The sequence below is a fragment of the Onychostoma macrolepis genome, chromosome 01 (assembly GCF_012432095.1).
Source record: "Onychostoma macrolepis isolate SWU-2019 chromosome 01, ASM1243209v1, whole genome shotgun sequence".
Classification (NCBI taxonomy): Eukaryota; Metazoa; Chordata; class Actinopteri; order Cypriniformes; family Cyprinidae; genus Onychostoma; species Onychostoma macrolepis.
The window spans coordinates 44,822,383-44,843,142 of NC_081155.1; the positions used below are offsets into that span (position 1 = coordinate 44,822,383).

The following is a 20,760-nucleotide window of genomic DNA, read 5'->3' on the forward strand; positions in this document are numbered from 1 at the left end:
TAATAATAACAGAAGGAATATATTTTCTTTCTCTTTGTATTTTTATATCAATATGGTACAGAATTATCATGTATAAATCAATGTGTTAAATCAGCTAGGCCAAAAGTAATTTTAAAGTAATGAAAAGTAGTACCCATAACTCTATTAACAACCTTTTATCAGCCAAGAAGCCAGTGAAGAGCAGAAGCAGGAGACAAAGTGATGAGTAGCAGAGTTTATTGAATAATCTTAGTTGCGTATGTTTCAATGCTCAGACTTCGTCTGACCAGCACAAATCCAACAAGTAACGACATCCCATAAACCTTAAATCTCCATAAACATTCCCTCTTATTTCTTATTAATGAAAACAAACAGAACTTGAAACAACACAGTCATAAGACTAAACAACAATGGAAAAATAAAAAAAATCAATAATATAATATAAATGACCAATCAAGTAATGAATCAATGAAATGAGTATATAAATGGCTAAAATGATTATTGTAAAATATTAAATGTAATAATAAAATGATTCAATGATAAATGATTAAATGAACAAATGAAAGAAAGTAAAACAACAAAAGAAACGTATTGTTTTTCTCTTGAAGCAAAACACACACAGTTTGCATTTGAGGATCCTCAGATCCTTCAGAAGAGAGCATTTTCTTTTCTTATTTATTTATTTATTTTTCATGAAAGACAACGTGTGGTGATAGATGTTTTATTTATTTATTTATTTATTGAGACTTTTCTGATGATTAACGGAATTTGACATTTGTTTTTTCTCATATGTATAATGCTATAGAACAGGAAGAGTCACCCTGGAGTGCTAAAATTGTTAATATGAAAGGGAATATGATACTTTAGAGATATTTTACTCACAATAATTTCTAGGGGTACCAATAATTGTGGGTTAAAGTGTTTTAGAAAATAAAAAAATCCTAAAGTGATTTGCAAACGCAAAAGGATAAATTCAGATTTTTTTTTTCACAGTCTTTGATCGTATTTACCAAGGGTGCCAATAATTCTGACCACAACTGTGTAATTTATTTCTGTTTAATTTAGATACCAAGGTAAAGGGATGAACCAATAAACAGTAACATTGAGTCATCTGTCAAATGTAAATTGTGAATGCGTCTTATTATGGTTTTATTGAATTCCAAAATTCAAATTCTTAAGGTGATTTTTGTGTGTTTAGGGAAGTATGAACACACAGGTCATCATCTGTAATGAGCTGTTTTCACTGCGTTTGGATCAGTTTTGGTGGATTCTGGAGCTTGAAGATTCCTCAGAACTCTACGAGCTCTGTCTTTTCTGAAAGATATCAAAGACAAGATGTTCATAAAATTACCATTTTTAGATGTTAAAACAGTAAAATATTTTCCCTTTTAGTTAATATTTCAATAATTTAACAATAAATTTCCATGTTCATAGTTCATTGATCATTCAAAAAAAAATATATATATATATATTTTTTTTAAATATATATTGTTATTGCAATTTGAACTGAACATTTAATCTCATATGAAAACTATCTATCTATAAGTGTTTTTAGAAATTATATCACAATTTCAATTTTACTGCAATTAATTGTTCTTCCCCATTTTAATTTGACATTCGATTTAATTATTAACTTTTCAGTAACTCAGAAACCCTGATGTAGACTGTACAAGACTATAATAATAGAATTTAATAGAAGTTGATCTATTATATGCAGTGGTTGTGGATTTTTTGATGCCAATAGGCCATATGAGAGATCACATTATTTAATTAAAATATTTTAAATGGAATGCATATTTATTTACATAAGACATATAATATAATACACATAATAAAATAAGTATAATAAATTATAAATAAATCTGAAAATGATTCATGTATTCCTAACAGAATGTGATGAGACAAGAAACATTTTGTTTTTGACATATTAGGCATTAAAATAAAAGTCAATATTTGCAAATAAGTGTTTATGCATGGTTTATAGGTTTATTAAAAATCCTAAAAACTACATAATGCATAATACATTACACGGGCCACAGTTAATTTTTTAATCGGTCCTTAAAATGCACAATATACAGTAAGTCAAATCTTTGGACACAGTTTATTGAATTTACTCTTCATTTCAAATGTATAAATCATTTCTGCTGACTTAAAATTTTAAGTTTATTCAAAATAAATTTGCAGTTGTGTTAAGTGACAACTGAGTGAATAACTGTAACTTTGGAAAAACGTTTTGACTGCCAATGTAAAATATGTTTCCATGTCCTGAGATATCTTATATCAGTTAGCACACAGTTTAATACTGTTCTGCACATTCAATGTGTTGTTGGAAAATACTGTTGCTTTATTGTCATTGTTCCATGCAGCAAAAACAGGAAGCAGCCAGACCAACAACCAGTGCATATTTCATAAAACAAAACTGAAATCATTAAAAGTCACACAGTCATTTGATAGATCAGTAATTGTGCCTGAATATATTAGGTTTTTTAACATCAGTATTTAAGGTCAGATCTATTCAAAAGCTCAAAGGATCATGATTTAGATTGAGCATTTTTAAAAAGATAAATATTACATATTGAATACATAATTATAACATAAAGCTAATATATTGAAGAAATAGAAGCGCATGAAATAAGAACGACTTACGTGATATTGTCATGCTGTCACTTTCCTTACTGCTGACGGGATTGCTTGCAGTGCATGAGTACGGTTTATTCTGCTGTACTTGAGCAGATATCAAGAGCAGAATTGGGTTTTTTTCATTCTGGATGATTTTGCCATCTACATACCAGGATACAGTCAGATCTGTACGCTTTCCAATGTCACAGGAGAGCATCGACATTACTTGAAACGTCAGATTAGGTTTAGGAGCCTTTGCTGTGACAGAAACATGTGGTTATTTCCTACAACTGGAACTACTGTAGAAATATACACTCTTATTTTGTAATTATGGTGGTATAAATATTTGCGATCTTACCATAAACTTTAATTTCCTTTTCTCCAGCATCAATCTGTGAACCTTCAGCATTAAAAACAGTGTATCTATATTTGCCGGTGTTCTTCAGACTAACACTTTCAAATGTTAGTGATCCATCTTCTTCCACTGTTAGACCTGTAGTGCTCGTCTTGATCGTCCCATTGCTCCTGTGAATGAAGTCACCACTAGAGAGATTGATCCATCTTATCTCATTAGGTTTTTCATTGTTTCTTCTTGGCAGCTGGATGGTGCAGGACGTTCCCTCTAACAGCTCTTTTCCACATGTCTTTATGACTGTAATGATATTAGCTTTTAATAAAACTCTGCAGGAGTCATGCACTCAAATGTGGTTTACTATGAGGAATAAACATAAACATTATAGAGAATGAATATTTCTCAGGGTGGGTTTCTTTTTAAAAGTCAATTTCCGTTTAGACACAAACCTTAGACAAAACTATTGTATTCTGCCATTACTGAGCTCTGAAACACCACGCCAGCAGAGGAAGCCCTCGTCTGAGTACAGACTGTTTGCTGCTCCCTATACGATCATTTCCTACTGCCTTACCGATCAGTTTCCTTGTTTTGCCTGATTGTCTTGTGTATGATTCTGCCTGATTACTCGATTCATGATTGTCTGGATTACCCTTTGTTTTTGTAGCCTGATTGAACTGATTACTGTGTTTGAACCTTTTGCCTGCCTGCTCACCTTTGCCTTTTGGAATTCCTTTAGAATGGATTCTAACGCAGCATCGATACAACCATAAAACAATACGTTTCATTTAACACACACAGGGGTTTCATCAGAACTTAAACAGAACAACTATTACGAAACAGGTAAGAGGGTAGCAACAAATAATTAAAAAAAAAAAAAAATTAAATTAAATAATAAATTAAATTAAGTTAAAATAAATTAAAATAAGTTATGAATTAAAATAAATATTAATTTTTTTTTTTTTTTTTTGTAAAACATCTTTTGTAAATCTTTTGCTCAGACTCTCCTCTCAGTGAAAGGTGTACAATTTTGGAATTAATTGTCTGATTATTTAAAACTGCTTCAAATTATAATGATTCTAAAAAAGATACAAAATCTTGGTTGATTCAGCAACAAGATTGTAGTTATATTTATTTTTTTAAATTATTTATTTGGTTAATTCTTGTTGTTTTTGTAACTGTAATTTATAAAAGCCCATTGGGACAAGTGTTGCAAATTAGCTTTTTCTACAAGCACTGTGATACATGCATGTTATTTCAGTTTAATCTATGTTTACTGTATCTGTCCCTAAACAAATAAAACATTAAATAAATAACTAAAAATTTAAGTATGTAAAATTACAACATATATTCCCTGACTTAATGTTTATGTAAAAATAAACTGTTCTGAAAATACAGTATGATTCAGTTCAAATCTGCCTTCAAATGTTTAATTATTTACGCAACATATTATGATACTAAAATTTCACAAAAAAAAAAAAAAAAACACACACATATATGTGTGTATATATATATATATATATATATATATATATTTTTTTTTTTTTTTTAATTAAAAAAAGCATTTGCTAAATAGGACTTTTATAAGACATGAAACATAAAACAAACCTAAAGAATTCAAAATAACCTTTTCCACTGGGTTTTTGTGGAGTAAGATCAACAAAAAGAAAGCACTTCTTCTTTTCAAGTTAATATGCCTTTTTTTTTTTTTTTTTTTGTCAGCACATAATTCCCAGACTTCCATTTGTGTTATTTCATTATTTTGATGTGGAATAAAATACACTGTGAAAAAATAAATAAATAAATTGATGTTAAACGTCTTTGTGCTGCCTTAATATTTTAAGATTATGCAAATTAAAATATGCAGCTGTATTAAGTGACTAACTTTTGAGTTCTCAAGTTCAGTTTTTTCTTTCTTTTTCTTTCTTTTACTTTTTTTGTTTGTTTTGTTTTTGTTTAAACAGTCAGTGTAAGTTTAAGTTTTAACAAACGTTTTGACTGGCAATGTATAATATGTTCCATGTTCTGAGATATCTTATACATCAGTTAGTTAGTGCACAGTTTAACATTGTTCTGCACAGTCAATGTGTTGCTGGTGTGACAGATCGGCTGCCTCTTGCTGATTATCATCATCAGCACGTCCCTTAATTGCTGCTCTTCACAAAGCTCCAGACAGGAGTGTGAGTGTGAGAGAGAAGGGGTCTGGTGGCGAATGAGAAGCACATAAAATAAGAACGACTTACGTGATACTGTAACACTGTTACTTTCCTCATTGCTGACAGGATTGCTTACGCTGCATGAGTACGGTTCATTCTCCTGTACTTGAGCAGATGTCAAGAGCAGTTTTGGGTTTTTTTCATTCTGGATGATTTTGCCTTCTTTATACCAGGATACAGTCAGATCTGTACGGTCTCCAGTGTCACAGGTGAGATTAACGTAACCATCATCATAGCCAAACATCACAGTAGGTTTAGGAGCCTTTGCTGAGACAGAAATAGGTGGTTATTTCCTACAACTGGAACTACTGTAGAAATATACACTCTTATATTGTAATTATGATGGTATGAATATTTGTCCTCTTACCATAAACGTTCATTTCCTTTTCTCCAGCATCAATCTGTGAACCTTCAGCATTAAAAACAGTGTATCTATATTTGCCGGTGTTGTTCAGACTAGCACTTTTAAATGTTAATGATCCATCTTCGTCTACTGTTAGATCTGGAGTGTTTGTCCTGATCTTCCCAGTGCTCCTGAGAATGAAGGCACCACTAGAGAGATGGGTCCATATGATCTCTCCAGATGTGTCAGTGTTTTTTGTTGGCAGCTTGATGGTGCAGGACGTTCCCTCTAGTAGCTCTCTTCCACATGTCTTTGTTGAGACTGTAATAAGATGATATTAGCACTTAATAAAACTCAATGAAGTTCATGAACTCATATGTGGTTTACTACGAGGAATAAACATAAACATTATAGAGAATGAATGTTACAGTTATTCAGAATACAATACAATGATTCAGTTCAAATCTGTAATTGAATTTCACAAAAATATTCTAATTTAAGACAATTTTGAACGAGATGTTAAAACCAACAAATCAGTGCTTGATTGAATAAGCATTCGTTAAATAAGACATTTGACTCAAAATCTGCAGAGATGTGGATTCTCTGTCAGACAGCTATGAAGTAAATGTTTCAAAAGGTTTTCATGTCAATGCCCTAAAAATAATAATAATAATAATAATTGAAAAATTGGTCCACCAAAGAACCTTTCAGTCCAAACATTTTCAGTCAGAACCATTTCTTAGTGTGAAGAACATTTTAATAGTTTAAAGAAACTTTTTCCACTTTGTATTTGTGGAATGAAAAGGTTCCTTGAATGTTAAATGTTCATCTGGTCTCCGCTATGATTTTATATTTGACTTTCTGTACGTGTCTTTTATTAAAGGTAGATGTACACAATTGTTCATTGCAGAAGATCTCAAAGTCAAATAGTTTATCAAGACCTGGGCCTTTACATGACAAGACAAGAACAGATGTCATGAAATGAATAACAAATAAGAGACTTCTATTTTAAGCTGTTAAAAATCCTAAAAACAGCATCATGCATAATACAATATACGGGCCAATGTTATTTCATGAGATGGTCCTAAAAATGCACAATATAATTCAAACCCTAGGACATACTTGACTGAATTTACTTCACATTTCAAATTCACAAATCATTTTTTTAATGCATTCTGGGTTGTATCTGTTGGTTTACTATGAGGAATAAACATAAACATTATAGAGAATGAATATTTCTCAAGATGGGTTTCTTTTTAAAAGTCAATTTCTGTTTAGGTCAACTGGATGTTGTTCGACCAACCTAAATAGGGTAAGCCTAACCTCTGTTTATTGTAATATTACTCTAGCTAAGTGTGCATGGGAAACCATGGCATGACCAAACCAAAGCTATAGTAGGCCTAGTGGTCATAAACTCTGACTAGAAATAAGCATAGGAGCGGCCGTCTAAAGTATTAGTCAGTTACCTCTGTAATAACCAAGACTGATGAGTATGTGACCATAAGGTACACTAACGGCCGAAGCGATATCTTTGAGCGACATGAGAACCTGAATGAATGAATGAGTACAATAATATTGAAGAGTAAATTGAATAATCAAATGTCTAGATAAATTATCCTATGGATGATCAATAATAATTGGCATTCTAACCTAGATTCAAGGACATAATAAAATGGAGTCAGAATAGAATTTAGCTTAAATTAAATAACTTTGCTCACTGAAAAGACCGAACACTCAGGAAGCCTTCAGCCGTCCCACTGGCAGCCGTCGTTGGACCAGCGGGTGGACCTTACAGTACTTTACAGAGTATTATTTTTTTCTGGAAACTTATGACTTTAACTACATTTGAAAGACAAGTATTGTACTTTTCACTCCACTACATTTCAATCAAGATCGTCAATGTAGGAAGTCGTTACAATGTAGCAGCTTTGAAAGTCAGTGGGTGATTTATTTATTTATTAGACAGCCTATCAGTAATCACTCTTGTAAGGTTACGTGAAGTGATTTCCCAGCATTTTATGAACACTGACCACTTGCAAATGTGATATTTATTTACAATAATTCAATAATAAGAAGTTAATGTGGTATATATTAGACACAATATTGTCTGATTTTGCAAAACTGTGTAAATGAAAATATTACCCATAAAGCCACAGAAGAACTGTTTGACTTGAAGCAGCACAGCACAGACCGTTCTGTGTATGACATCCACAAGAGTGATTAGAGAACATTTTTGAATGTTTGTTTTGATGTCAAATAAATCTTGCTGTTTTTTCGCTTTTATGCTAAAGCAGTGTTGCTGTTGTAAAGTTATACAGTATTCAGTGTATTCAAGTGTATTCAGTAGGCGTAATGTATTGTAAGCTGCTTCAGAGACAAAGTATTGTGAGTATTACATACAACAATAATAAAACAGTGGATTTACATAAAAAGAAATTTACTTTTGGTACTTAAGTACTTTTAAAAGCATGTACTTCTGTATTTTTAATTAAATAAAAATCAGTCTTTACAACTTTTACTTGTAATGGAGTAATATTTGACCAGCAGTATCTATACTTGCACTCAAGTAATGGAATTGTGTTTGTCTTTAGATAAGTGTGAAGAGTGAAATAATATACCTCTGTAAAAACAATTTAAATTCACGTCTCGCACACTTTAATGCTCTTTGAATGAAACATATACTCTCCGTTCGAAGTGGAATCAAGGCAGAATATCCTGTGAAGTCCATTTTGCAGAGAACTTACAGTCGAATAGAACAAACATCTGAAGTGATAAGAGATACATACCAAAAGAAAAAAAAAAAACGACTACATGTACTTTGACATAAGTGTCTTCTTTTAGAAGTAGATTGCACAAACTCTCATTGCAGCAGTTTGCATGTAAACGTTACTAGATTTGCATTTATAAGTGTCCAAAAATGACAGTAAAATGCAGTTTTTGCCTTAAGGAGGTATTTTTTGACCTGTACCTTGTTCTTATATTAAGTACATTTTTAAGTTAACTTAGAAAATATGATTTACAGTGATGTTTTCTTAAGTATGCACTTGATATAAATAACACAATGCAACAAAGTATATTTAGGCCAACAGTAAAGGGATTTTTTTAAAACTTCAGTTTATTAAAATATCTACTTAAAATGAAAACATGACCTACCAGTGTGTGCAGCAAAGCCACAGAGGAATAAAAATAAGAGACTGTATTGGCAGCTCATTGCTCTTCTGAAAACAGCAAATGTTCCAGAACTTTTTCACAATCAGCTCGACTAGACAGAAATAAATTCCGATCAGGGAGTTGGAGGTTTTGCAGAATCATTAACTGAGGATGTCGGTTATGCAGACCAATCAAATCAAGGCAGCAAACTCGACTGATTTATTGAAACACCCCTGACTGGTCATTGCGATGGCTATATATAAATGAGAAATTCATTAACAGTTCCGATCAAAACTTTGTCAGGGGGCATATGCTCACCAACCCCTAAACATATTCCTTCAGAGCAGTTTCACAGTTGAAACAGTCAATAATACAAAAAAGGAAGAAAATTACAAACAATAGGGCAAATACAATAGAAAAATAGGCTAACTGATTGGGTTTTATTGAAAACTCACCAAGACGGACATTTTGACATATTTTTGTGTGTATTTGTCCCTTTAAGTGCACAACCAAAGCGCAAAGTAGCCTATATTTGTCCGTGTTTCACTCCGTCTCAAATTGTGCACACGAAAAACATGTCTCTTCCACAGTTCAGTACGCTTTTAACACTTTTTTTTAGTACTGATGCACGAGAAAGAGATACAGGCAGATGATGGAATTATATTTCAGGAAAATCAATTATCATAATTGATTACAGGTGATTAAATGTAAAAATATGAAAAATTAAAAAGGAAAGATTAAAAATGGATACAATATCCAGAATGAATTCTGCTAAAATTCTAAGAGAATAGACTAAAGTCTGTGTACAGTAAGCTGCAAGAGCTAAAGAGATGAAGATCTTCAAAGCATGCATAAAACAGTAATATTAAAATAATGCAATAAAACCATAAAATAATAATTCATCATGAATATATAGTATGAATGAATATGAAAAATAAGAAAATATAACCATATTGGACATTCTGATACACCAAGTATTGAGCAAGGCCGGCAGGAGACTTTATACGACAGATTACATGATTTGACTGATTTGGAGATTACGCAGAAGGAGCGACAGCGCACTGCATTAAAGGGGACCTATTATGCAAAAATCACTTTCATAAGGTGTTTGAACACAGTTGTGTGAAAACAACCAGCCTATAATGTTAAAAATCCACCTACTCTTTTTTTATAATCCCAAAAAATCATAAACAGTCTCTCCAAACGAGCTGTTTCAGATTCTCCCTCTGTTCACGTCACCAAGGGGAAAAAGTCCTGCACATTTATGGTGCTCTCTACCTTATTAGCATAGACACAGCTCTGAGTGAGAAGCTGCAGTCCGCCATTACTGTTCTCTAGCTGTAAGTTAGCTGCTGGAGATACAATGTCTGCACCAAAGTACCAAACCAATTAATTTTGTTTTGGGATACACCAATAAACATAGGAGTCTCCATAGGCTCCCTCCATCTGAGCCGCTGAGGACACTGTGGTTAAGTTTCATTTTCAAAGGAAATGTCAGGGAAAAGAATCGGTATAAAGCCCCCTATATATTTAGGAATCAATACCAATGTTTTGTGCACGAACGTCAGCTCCAGACAAACGAAGTATCACGAGTTTGTTTTCCAAATTGCATTTGTGAAAGAGTTTCTTGGCACTCTGTAAGGCTGCTTGCTTAAGATATCATTGTATCTGCTTGTTTTCACTGGTGCTGCCTTCGTGTGCTTCCAGAAAGATCGTAAATAGGAATGTGATAGTTAAAATTTGCATATGAATGCAATGTGAAGTAGTCTGCTTAAATCTGTAGAGCTAATCACCAGTGGGACTTATGAAGTTTGTGATAGCATGCAAGGCACCATAAGACCAGCTATGTTGTTGTTTTATCATGGCGTGCTCCCCGTCTGTGTAATTCATAAACACTCATTTATTATGCACAGTACAATCAGATGATTTGCATTTAAAGGGACATACAAAAAAACTGTTTTGGCTGTTTAAAAGTGGCAATTTTAACAAGCTATTAAAATTATCTGTGGGGTATTTTGAGCTAAAACTTTACATATACACTTTGGGGACATCAGAGACTTATTTTACATCTTGTAAAAAGGGGCATAATAGGTCACCTTTAAAGGAAAGGAACATTCATGTTTTCATAAAAGCTGGCCAAAATAAAAAATGAAACTATAATTAAATCATATTTGAGAGAAAGGGGCCCCCCTGGTGTTTCATGGGCCCTATTATAAAGGAAATGCTTGCCTTTGACTACATACAATCCATTCAGAATTTGAATAAAAGTGTTTAGAAGAGTTTTTCCACTCTTCTAAGAGGACCAACGATCATGTAGTGCCCTGCACACACAGCAATCATATGAGCTGATATATATTCCCTCTAATCCATCATTATAAATGTAGGTTTCACTTTTGAAATTGCAATGATTGACAAAGTGATAACCAAAGCAGTGGGCAGGAGATTTTTTTAAATAGTTGGGCATTAAAGGGGTCATATGATGCGATTTCAAGTTTTTGGAGTGTTACAAGCTATTTGTGCATAGATAAGGTCCCTGAAGTTTCAAAACCAAAGAGATATTCTTCATAAAAGTTAAAACTCGACCACGCCCCCCTAAAACGGCTTATTCAAACACACCCCCACATCTACATCACGGTGTGGGGAGATTTGCAAAACACCAAATGTATATGCAATGAAATGGGGCGTGATTTTTATTCTCGCTGTAGTATTGTATAGTAGTGTTGCTGCCGCCGGCGCCATGTCCTGGAGACGCTGTATGTCATTGTGAAAGCGAAACTACTTTGTTTGGGCTTCCAAAAGAGGACAGTGGTTAAGTTGTATTTACAACACTGTTCCAGAACAGTTCAACCCAAATATTAGAGTGTGTGCAGCACATTTTATGGAGGACTATTTCCTGAACCTGGGAGAGTAGCCTACAATACCAGCTGTGCTCAAAGGCTGCTTCTATAAAGTGGGGCAATTCCAACTTTGCAAGGACAGTCTGGTGCTTCTGACTCACAGCCTGTAAGTATGTTTTCTTATTTAAAGAATTTGCCACTGACGATTCAAACGCAAGTTTTGAGCTGTGTAGAGTAGTGCTTGTTGTTTGTCGTTTCTCCGATTACAAATGCAGACATGGTAATGTTTACGCGGCGCGATGCAACGCAACCTGTAAAAAGACAGCGTAAGTCATTATAATAATTATATAGTAATTATGTCCCCACTGGATGCAACAAATGCCTCGTTTATAGTGGGTTTTACTCACCGGGACACAGCATCACAATACGGTAAGCAGCGTAACATTTCTGTATCACACTTGAGGTATTCGGCCAATCACAACGCACTGGATAGCTGGCCAATCAGAGCACACCTCGTTTCTCAGAATGATGAGCTTTGTAAAAATCGACGCGTTTCAGAAAGGTGGGGCATAGAGGAGCAACAACGATGTACAGCATAAACACATTGCATTACACCAAATACACAAAATAGTGTTCTTTTTAGAAATGTAACATGACCCCTTTAAGTAATGTAAACAGATTAACACAGATAATGCCTTGATTAACAGATAAATATTTGAATTTTCGTATCAAAATATGTTTGAAAAGTGATTGCAATTATGACTTTTAAATCTTGCAGTTCTCACTGAACACTGCTATTCTTGCTGTGGTAAAGTGTTTTGTTTTGCAACAGTTATTTTTACATAATTTAAGGATAAAAACACAGTACCAGTCATCATGACATTAACTATGAATTTCCAGATGTCATACAGAACTCTGTTGACACTTTTTTCAGCACACACATCTAGCGTATATTCACAAAATTGTTTGTTTGGGTGTCGATTTCAATTTTCAACAGTTTGAATTTTATGAGTATATTTATGAACTCTAGATGGGACTTTAAAGGGATCATGAACTGAGAAATCAAAATGACACATAAGACATCATTGTGCAATAAAACAACTCAAAACTTCCTTTTTAGTGTAAAAACAGCTTAGCCAGTCTGCCAAAACATCCGATCAAAGAAACAGAAAAGAGAAGAGAAAGTTTGTGATCAGGGAGTTGCTGGTTTTGCAGAATCATCAACTGAGGATGTCGGTTATGCAGACCAAACAAATCAAGGCCACAAACTCGACTGATTTCTTGAACACCACTGACTGGTCATTGCGATGGCGATACAGGATATAAATGAGAAATATAATAACACAGCCATGTCATAATTATTCAATGCTGTTCTTAAGTCACTTATTTTTATGGTAGGGAACAAAATTGTAATTGTAAACACAATTAAGCTTTTAGATACGCTATTAAAAAAATAATAAATATATATATATATATATATATATATATATATATATATATATATAGAATTAGCTTGGGCTGTTAGTGTCACGGCCCTGCTGGTGTGCCCTGGTTGGCCACCAGATGTCACTGTGTGTGTTAGCACATGGCTTATTGTTTGTTGTTTGTGCCATGTGCTTTCCTGTCTATTGTCTGACCCCACCCTCCTTGTTATCTCATTATTGTTTCAGTTACTTCACCTGTGTCCTCCTCGTTTGGCTCCCCATATAGTCTCCTGGTGTCTGCAGTCCTGTGCGGTTTTGTTGTTAATGTTGGATGTTTGGTATCGTGTGTGGGTTTGTCTATGTGTGCTGTAGCTCTCTCTCTGCCTGCCTGCCTGCCTGCCTGCCTGCCTGTTTTCCCCCTCGGGGTGGTTTTTGTTCATCTTTTGTTTCTTTTTTTAATAAAAAGACCCACTTTCTCACTTGAGTCCTCGCCTCATCTCTCGACCGATCCCTGACAGTTAGTTACACATACATTTCGCCCATGCATGTGCTGAAGTTGAGTAGCAAATATGGCAAAGTCAACATGGGATCGTTGTCCTGATGGAAGATTCAGCGTTGTACCATTATAAGATTTCTAACAGAGGCAGTCAGGTTTTAATATTTTTATTATTTTTTTTAAATGTATTGCATTTTAACTATACACATGTACATATACATTTCCATGTAACAAAGAGAACACACAACAAAAAATAAAAAATTTAAATAATACAAAATAAATACAAAAGCCTCTCGGTATTTTGCATTAATATATAATATCACCTCTTTTCTTAGTCTTCTATCAGCATACTTCCAACTCCACCACATTTTGAAAGGTCCCCAAACTCCATCAAAAATTATGTATTTATCTCTTAATATATGTTATATTTTCCATTGACATTTATTACCATTTCTTTCAGCCAACGTCCTATATTTGGTGCACATTCCAATTTAAAGAAATAAGCCGTTTTGCTTGAAGAATAAATATATTTATAAATATATATTCCGTCTTTTTTTTTTACTTGATCTCCTTAGGATATTACGGAGCCCCTAAAGGGACATTGGCAAAAAAAAAAAAGATACCTATCGCGTGCGCACGAGAAACCTATCGCGTGCGCACGAGATACTAACGCGTGCGCACGAGATACTAACGCGTGCGCACGAGAAACTATCGCGTGCGCAAGAGATACTATAGTTACAGTTTCCGGATGCATCACTTCTGCCATCTTACACAGAAGAAAACAAGAGCATGCATGTGCATGAATTAGCCTAATTGAGATCTATTTTGGCCTTCAATACTAAAACATTGTGTCTGTTCTTGCATTCGGACACAGATAAATCATTACTGAACAGCATAAGAACGGCTTTTTCTCTCAGGCTATATTCCACCTGAGCAATAACTAACATCTCAGGACTGTCCATCTGTACATAACTTCTCAAAACTTTTAATCTGTAAAATAGCACATTCATAATTCTTTCTATTTTCTCTATAGGCCTATGTTGTACATAACCTAAAACATCTGCACATTCATAATTCTATTTTATCTATAGTTTTATTACCATAGTTATTGTTTTTTAATGCATTGTCTATTCTGTTTATTATTAGCCTTATATTTCACTCTATTACCTTAAATTATATGCATGACTACACTCTCTCTGTACTTTCTCCACTGGATGCTCCTGTCACCAAGACGAATTTCTTGTGTTTTTGTGCGTGTAAACACACTTGACAATAAAGCTCTTTCTGATTCTGACATTTAAAACGCATTTTGAGGTCTGGAAGGATTGGTAGCTACAGTATAAAAGCTCAAATTTTAGATTTCGATATGGCAATAGCCTATTGTCCCACATAAAACTTTAATAGCCAGTCAAATATGTATATAATCGAAAGCGATTAATTTATTTTTGATAATTATTACTTTACTTCAGTTTGGTTTTCAATAACTGCTGTTAGTTTCGTTTCATTTTCGTTTTTATTTCTTTGACATTTCTTTGACATTTCTTTCTTTCTTGATAAATAAATGCCTTTATTTTCGTTAAATACAGTTCCTAATATAACATTTTACCGTTTAAATATGTATACGATATTTCATTTACTTCTAAAATGCTTGTTAAACGAGTTTAAATGTAATAAATATTGTATTCATGTTTAAACAGTAAAATATGTTGTATTAAGAACTGTATTTAACGGAAATAAAACATGCAGGCAAATAAAGAAAGAAAGAAATCTCAAAATAAATGAAAACTAAAATGAAACACAGTTATTGAAAGCCTATAACTACAATAAAGTAATAATTCTAAAAATGAATGTGACGAACATTCTAAAATGAGTAAAATGATATAAAAATAAAATATATATAATATAAAAAATTATATATGACTTGTTGGAATCAGACAAAAATCACTGAGCTACAGCCGTTTGAAGGCAATAGAGGCGGGCAGCAGATCTGATTTTGAGAAAAATCGAGTTAAAGATTACAAAGCAAAATCACCAAGCAACGTTGCATATTTTCCTCCAATTCTTTTCTTAATAATAATGACTATATATTTATCAATCACAATATAGCTATTTTTTTATCTTTGTTATTCAATATAAGAACAAATATGCAAATAAACGGTAGTTTAATCAAGAGCATGCAAGTGATTCCACATTTTCTTTTTATGTATGATTAATATTGAGACAGATCTATATTAAGACCTACTGTAATGCATAGATCAATACGCAATAATTGTACTTTATAAGGGAGATCGCGACTCGAGGAAAGGCACTCGCTTTGCAAATGTCAGCGCGATCGTATTGTTTTCGTCAGCATATGTTTGAAAATCTTAAGACATGTTATATTAGGAACTGTATTTAACGAAAATAAAGGCATTTATTTATCAAGAAAGAAAGAAAATGTCAAAGAAATGTCAAAGAAATAAAAACGAAAATGAAACGAAACTAACAGCAGTTATTGAAAACCAAACTGAAGTAAAGTAATAATTATCAAAAATAAATTAATCGCTTTCGATTATATACATATTTGACTGGCTATTAAAGTTTTATGTGGGACAATAGGCTATTGCCATATCGAAATCTAAAATTTGAGCTTTTATACTGTAGCTACCAATCCTTCCAGACCTCAAAATGCGTTTTAAATGTCAGAATCAGAAAGAGCTTTATTGTCAAGTGTGTTTACACGCACAAAAACACAAGAAATTCGTCTTGGTGACAGGAGCATCCAGTGGAGAAAGTACAGAGAGAGTGTAGTCATGCATATAATTTAAGGTAATAGAGTGAAATATAAGGCTAATAATAAACAGAATAGACAATGCATTAAAAAACAATAACTATGGTAATAAAACTATAGATAAAATAGAATTATGAATGTGCAGATGTTTTAGGTTATGTACAACATAGGCCTATAGAGAAAATAGAAAGAATTATGAATGTGCTATTTTACAGATGAAAAGTTTTGAGAAGTTATGTACAGATGGACAGTCCTGAGATGTTAGTTATTGCTCAGGTGGAATATAGCCTGAGAGAAAAGCCGTTCTTATGCTGTTCAGTGATGATTTATCTGTGTCCGAATGCAAGAACAGACACAATGTTTTAGTATTGAAGGCCAAAATAGATCTCAATTAGGCTAATTCATGCACATGCATGCTCTTGTTTTCTTCTGTGTAAGATGGCAGAAGTGATGCAACCGGAAACTGTAACTATAGTATCTCGTGCGCGCGATAGTTTCTCGTGCGCACGCGTTAGTATCTCGTGTGCATGCGATAGGTTTCGTGCGCACCGATGGGTTTCTCGTGCGCGCGATAGTTTCTCGTGCGCACGCGTTAGTATCTCGTGCGCGCGATAGTTTCTCGTGCGCACGCGTTAGTATCTCGTGCGCACGCGATAGGTATCTTTTTTTTTTTTTTTTGCCAATGTCCCTTTAGGGGCTCCGTAGGATATACAGTAAATGGAATAAAAAGATTAAAGGTGACAGTGGTGTGTTAATATCAAGGATCTTTTCTATCATTCCTTTGACATCTTTCCAAAAATTCCTTACTTCTTCACACTCCCATATACAACGATATAGCGTACCTTTAAACTCACTGCATCTTAAGCAAGTGTCCGGAACATTTTCATTATATTTATGCAATACAACTGGAATTATGTAAACTGGACTTATGTCATCAACCACTTATATTGTAGCAGTTTCAGATTTGTGTTGTTACGACCCATTTTACTAGGGTGAGACGTGAACGGATGATGTTAACAGGATTCCAGCCACAGCCAACAGATCACCAAAACAACACATAAATTTAAATAATTTATTAAAGAACAATATAAAGAATACAAGGAGCATTAGCTTCAGAGAGGCCCAAGGCCAAAATAACAAACAAAAAGAACTAAATAAAATAAAGGTATATAAATAACCTAAGTAAAAAGAAAAGAAAATACAAATGATCTTCCCTAACTCCCTAAACAAAGACACAACGCAAAACCAGATCAAAAACAAATAGCAGACCTCTCCTACACTCCAGATAATTTTCTTAGTATAAACAGAATAAACCACAAACAATAACCACTAAGCCATTGGTGATCTGTTGGCGGAGGCGGAATCCGAAGTTCTTCACGCCACAACAGCAAACGCCAAAGTGAGCTCTCCATGTTTTGGTAGCACCGCCCTTTTAAAGTCTCCCGCCTCAAGATCCACCAGTCACGTTCCTTGATGAAGAGCCAATCCCTGCACACATACACACTCTCGTACACAAAGCAAAACACACAAAAACAAAGATGCCAAGGATCGTAACAGTGTTCATTGTTAGTGATTGAGCTTCCTTGCATGCTTCCATCCAGTCCTCCATCTGAATATCCTCCTTAAGATCCGATCTCCAAGCTTCCAATTTATAATTTGAAGAGTCCTTTGATCCTGGCACCAGCATATTATATAATGAAGAAATTAAACCTTTACTAATACAATTTCTTGTCACTTCTTTTTCCAAGATAGACAGTGATGGCATATCAAGGGAATTATTTTGTGATCTGAGGATAGTTTATTATTTGTAAATACTTGTGAATTTGTGAATATTGTATGTATTAACTATTTGCTCAAATGACATTAGAGTATTGTTAACATATAGACCTGCTATCTTTTGAATTCCCTTGTCAGCCCAAATCTTGAAACCTGCGTCTAATCTGCCTGGTTTAAATTTTTCATTGCCTCAATTAGGACTAAAACAAGATAAAGGGTAGAAGGCACCTAAATATTTTTTCACCTCAAACCAGGGCAAGCCTGAATTAATTGCATATCTTAAATTTTCCATATCCACCCAAGACGGGCAGTCCTGAGATAAAAATAAAACATAATTGTTCTAAGTTGCACAGCCCAATAATACCAATGAAAATTAGGACACTGTAGACCTCCTCTATCATATGGCAAATATAGAAGTGTCAGACGGAGTCTGGAATATAGGTTTTGATTTTGTAGGTTTTGTATAGACCTTTTTCACAGTCCGCGTGTCGTCATATCCGGATCCGATTAGTAGCGTGAAGGAATTTCTGCCTGAATTATTGTCAATAGACAGACCCAGTTTTGTGAAGAAAGTTAAACTTCACAAATTACAAGCATACACAAGTTAACTTAAGATGAGAAAATAGAAATTACCTAAAGCAATAAAGGGAAGTAACAGATCTCAAAGATTGGGGAAGATTATTCCAATCGGAAGGAGCTTTATATTGAAAAGACCTACGTTCCGGCTTCACTAAAAATTCTGGGAACAAAGAAAAAAGGAACTTGCAGATGTCTAAGTGAATAAGAAGATCTACGTGTCACTCCCCTGGACTGTTTTTGTTGTGTTTTCCCTCCCCATGTGCTCCATGACCCAGTTTCTTCCCTGTCTCATTATTAGTTGATTCCCCACACCTGTCTGTCCCTCGTTAAGTTTAGTATAAATGTGTAATCTGCCTCATGTTTCCTTGCCGGGTCTTAAACGTCATTCCATGTGTTCTGTGTCTCCTACGCTTCCTGTGTTCCCAGTGATTGGATTATTAAAGTTCGTTTTGTTGAAGTATTCTTCGTCTCCATCGTTCCTCGCTTCCAGCACCTGAGAATCATGACAGAAGACCCGACCCACAACCGTGTGTACCCTCCATTTTTATTTCCATTTTTTCCTCAGTGTCTTTTTTTCCCCCATTGTGTTCCCTCATGGATCCCCTCCTTCCCTCGGAATACATCCTGCTGGAGGGGGAGAGATCGCTCGAGCGCCACACCAGACTGTTCCTGGTCCTCGCCAACCTCTCCAGCTACCCGGACAACTCGCTCCGTGCGTTCTATGACGCCAGTTTAAACTTGGTCCCCCGGATCCTCCCCATCGCCCTGGCTCATCAGCTCTCCGTCTCTGCCTCGGGCTTCTCCTCCACCTGCTCCGCCGCCATTGGTCGGCCCCCTGGAGTCGGCGGCCATTCCTCCTCCATGGCTCCTCCCTCCGTGGCTGTGGTCTGGGTCCAGCTTGGCTCCTCCTGCTCCGGGTCCCTCCTGTCTCTTCCCTGGCTCGTCCGTCCTTCGCCGCCTCCCTGATCTCTTTCTGCCCGCTCCCCCCTCCCCGGTGGAGCTGTTACGGCGCAGGACGCACCTTTCGGGAGGGGGGAGTAATGTCACGCCCCTGGACTGTTTTTGTTGTGTTTTCCCTCCCCATGTGCTCCATGACCCAGTTTCTTCCCTGTCTCATTATTAGTTGATTACCCGCACCTGTCTGTCCCTCGTTAAGTATAAATGTGTAGTCTGCCTCATGTTTCCTTGTCAGGTCTTAAACATCATTCCATGTGCTCTCCTACACTTCCTGTGTTCCCAGTGATTGGATTATTAAAGTTTGTTTTGTTGAAGTGTTCCTCGTCTCCATCGTTCCTTGCTTCCAGCGCATGAGAATCGTGACAATATGGAATCAAATACTGTTTCAGATACCAAGGACAATCATAATAAACACATTTAAAAATAAACAGAAACCAATTAAATTGTCTTCTTGATAGGGTGTAACTTGAGCCCCTTTCACACAGAGATTCCGGAAAATACACGGATAATGTGTTCCGTGATTTGTTCCGGGATCTTTGATTTTGGTTCATTCACACTGCCAGCGATTTTCCGGAATCTGTGTGTGCGTTCACACACATCCCGTAAAGATCCCGTAAAGACTGATGTGACAGGTAATGTGACACGTACCGTTTCACTAAAGCTGGCGACAATCTCAGCTTCAGCGTGGATAGTGGGGAGCTCCCTGATCTCTGCTTCATTACAGCTTGCACATATTTTTTCGTCGCGAACGTTGATCTGCCTTCAAAACACCTGGTAAAACAGTCACATGATAATGTGCATCATCACTACGTCACACCCTTTACGGCATTGATCCGGCTTTTGTTCACACAGCACTCGTTCTGGGACTGAACCCGGCAATGTTACTAGGTCCCCAACCCGGGATCGATCCTGGAATCAATCCCGGGACATGTTTGGGTTCACACAGAAGGCACTCTGGCAATTTTCCGGGACCAACGTGCAGTGTGAAAGGGGCTCAATTAAGCATTTCATACATATGGCAGTGATGAGTACGATATGGACACCTTAACACAAATCTACACAGAGAGTTATAAACCACATTAAGAGGCTTCAAATACAGGTGATGGTCATATAATTAGAATATCATCAAAAAGTTGATTTATTTCACTAATTCCATTCAAAAAGTGAAACTTGTATATTATATTCATTCATTACACACAGACTGATATATTTCAAATGTTTATTTCTTTTAATTTTGATGATTAGAGCTTACAGCTCATGAAAGT

The 20,760-nt window shown here is 35.1% G+C and overlaps 1 protein-coding gene across 1 annotated transcript; it reads right to left on the reverse strand.

Annotated features, from left to right (window-relative positions):
* Positions 1 to 205: 205 nt before the first annotated feature.
* On the reverse strand, positions 206 to 8,808 carry LOC131544636 (carcinoembryonic antigen-related cell adhesion molecule 5-like). The gene is made up of 6 exons (XM_058782991.1): positions 8,660 to 8,808; positions 5,531 to 5,827; positions 5,191 to 5,430; positions 2,957 to 3,250; positions 2,626 to 2,856; positions 206 to 1,293 (listed from the first exon to the last, which is right to left on the reverse strand). Exons 1-6 carry the CDS (start codon positions 8,715 to 8,717, stop codon positions 1,268 to 1,270), a joined length of 1,146 nt encoding a protein of 381 aa, XP_058638974.1. The 5' UTR covers positions 8,718 to 8,808; the 3' UTR covers positions 206 to 1,267.
* Between the last annotated feature and the right edge of the window lie 11,952 nt (positions 8,809 to 20,760).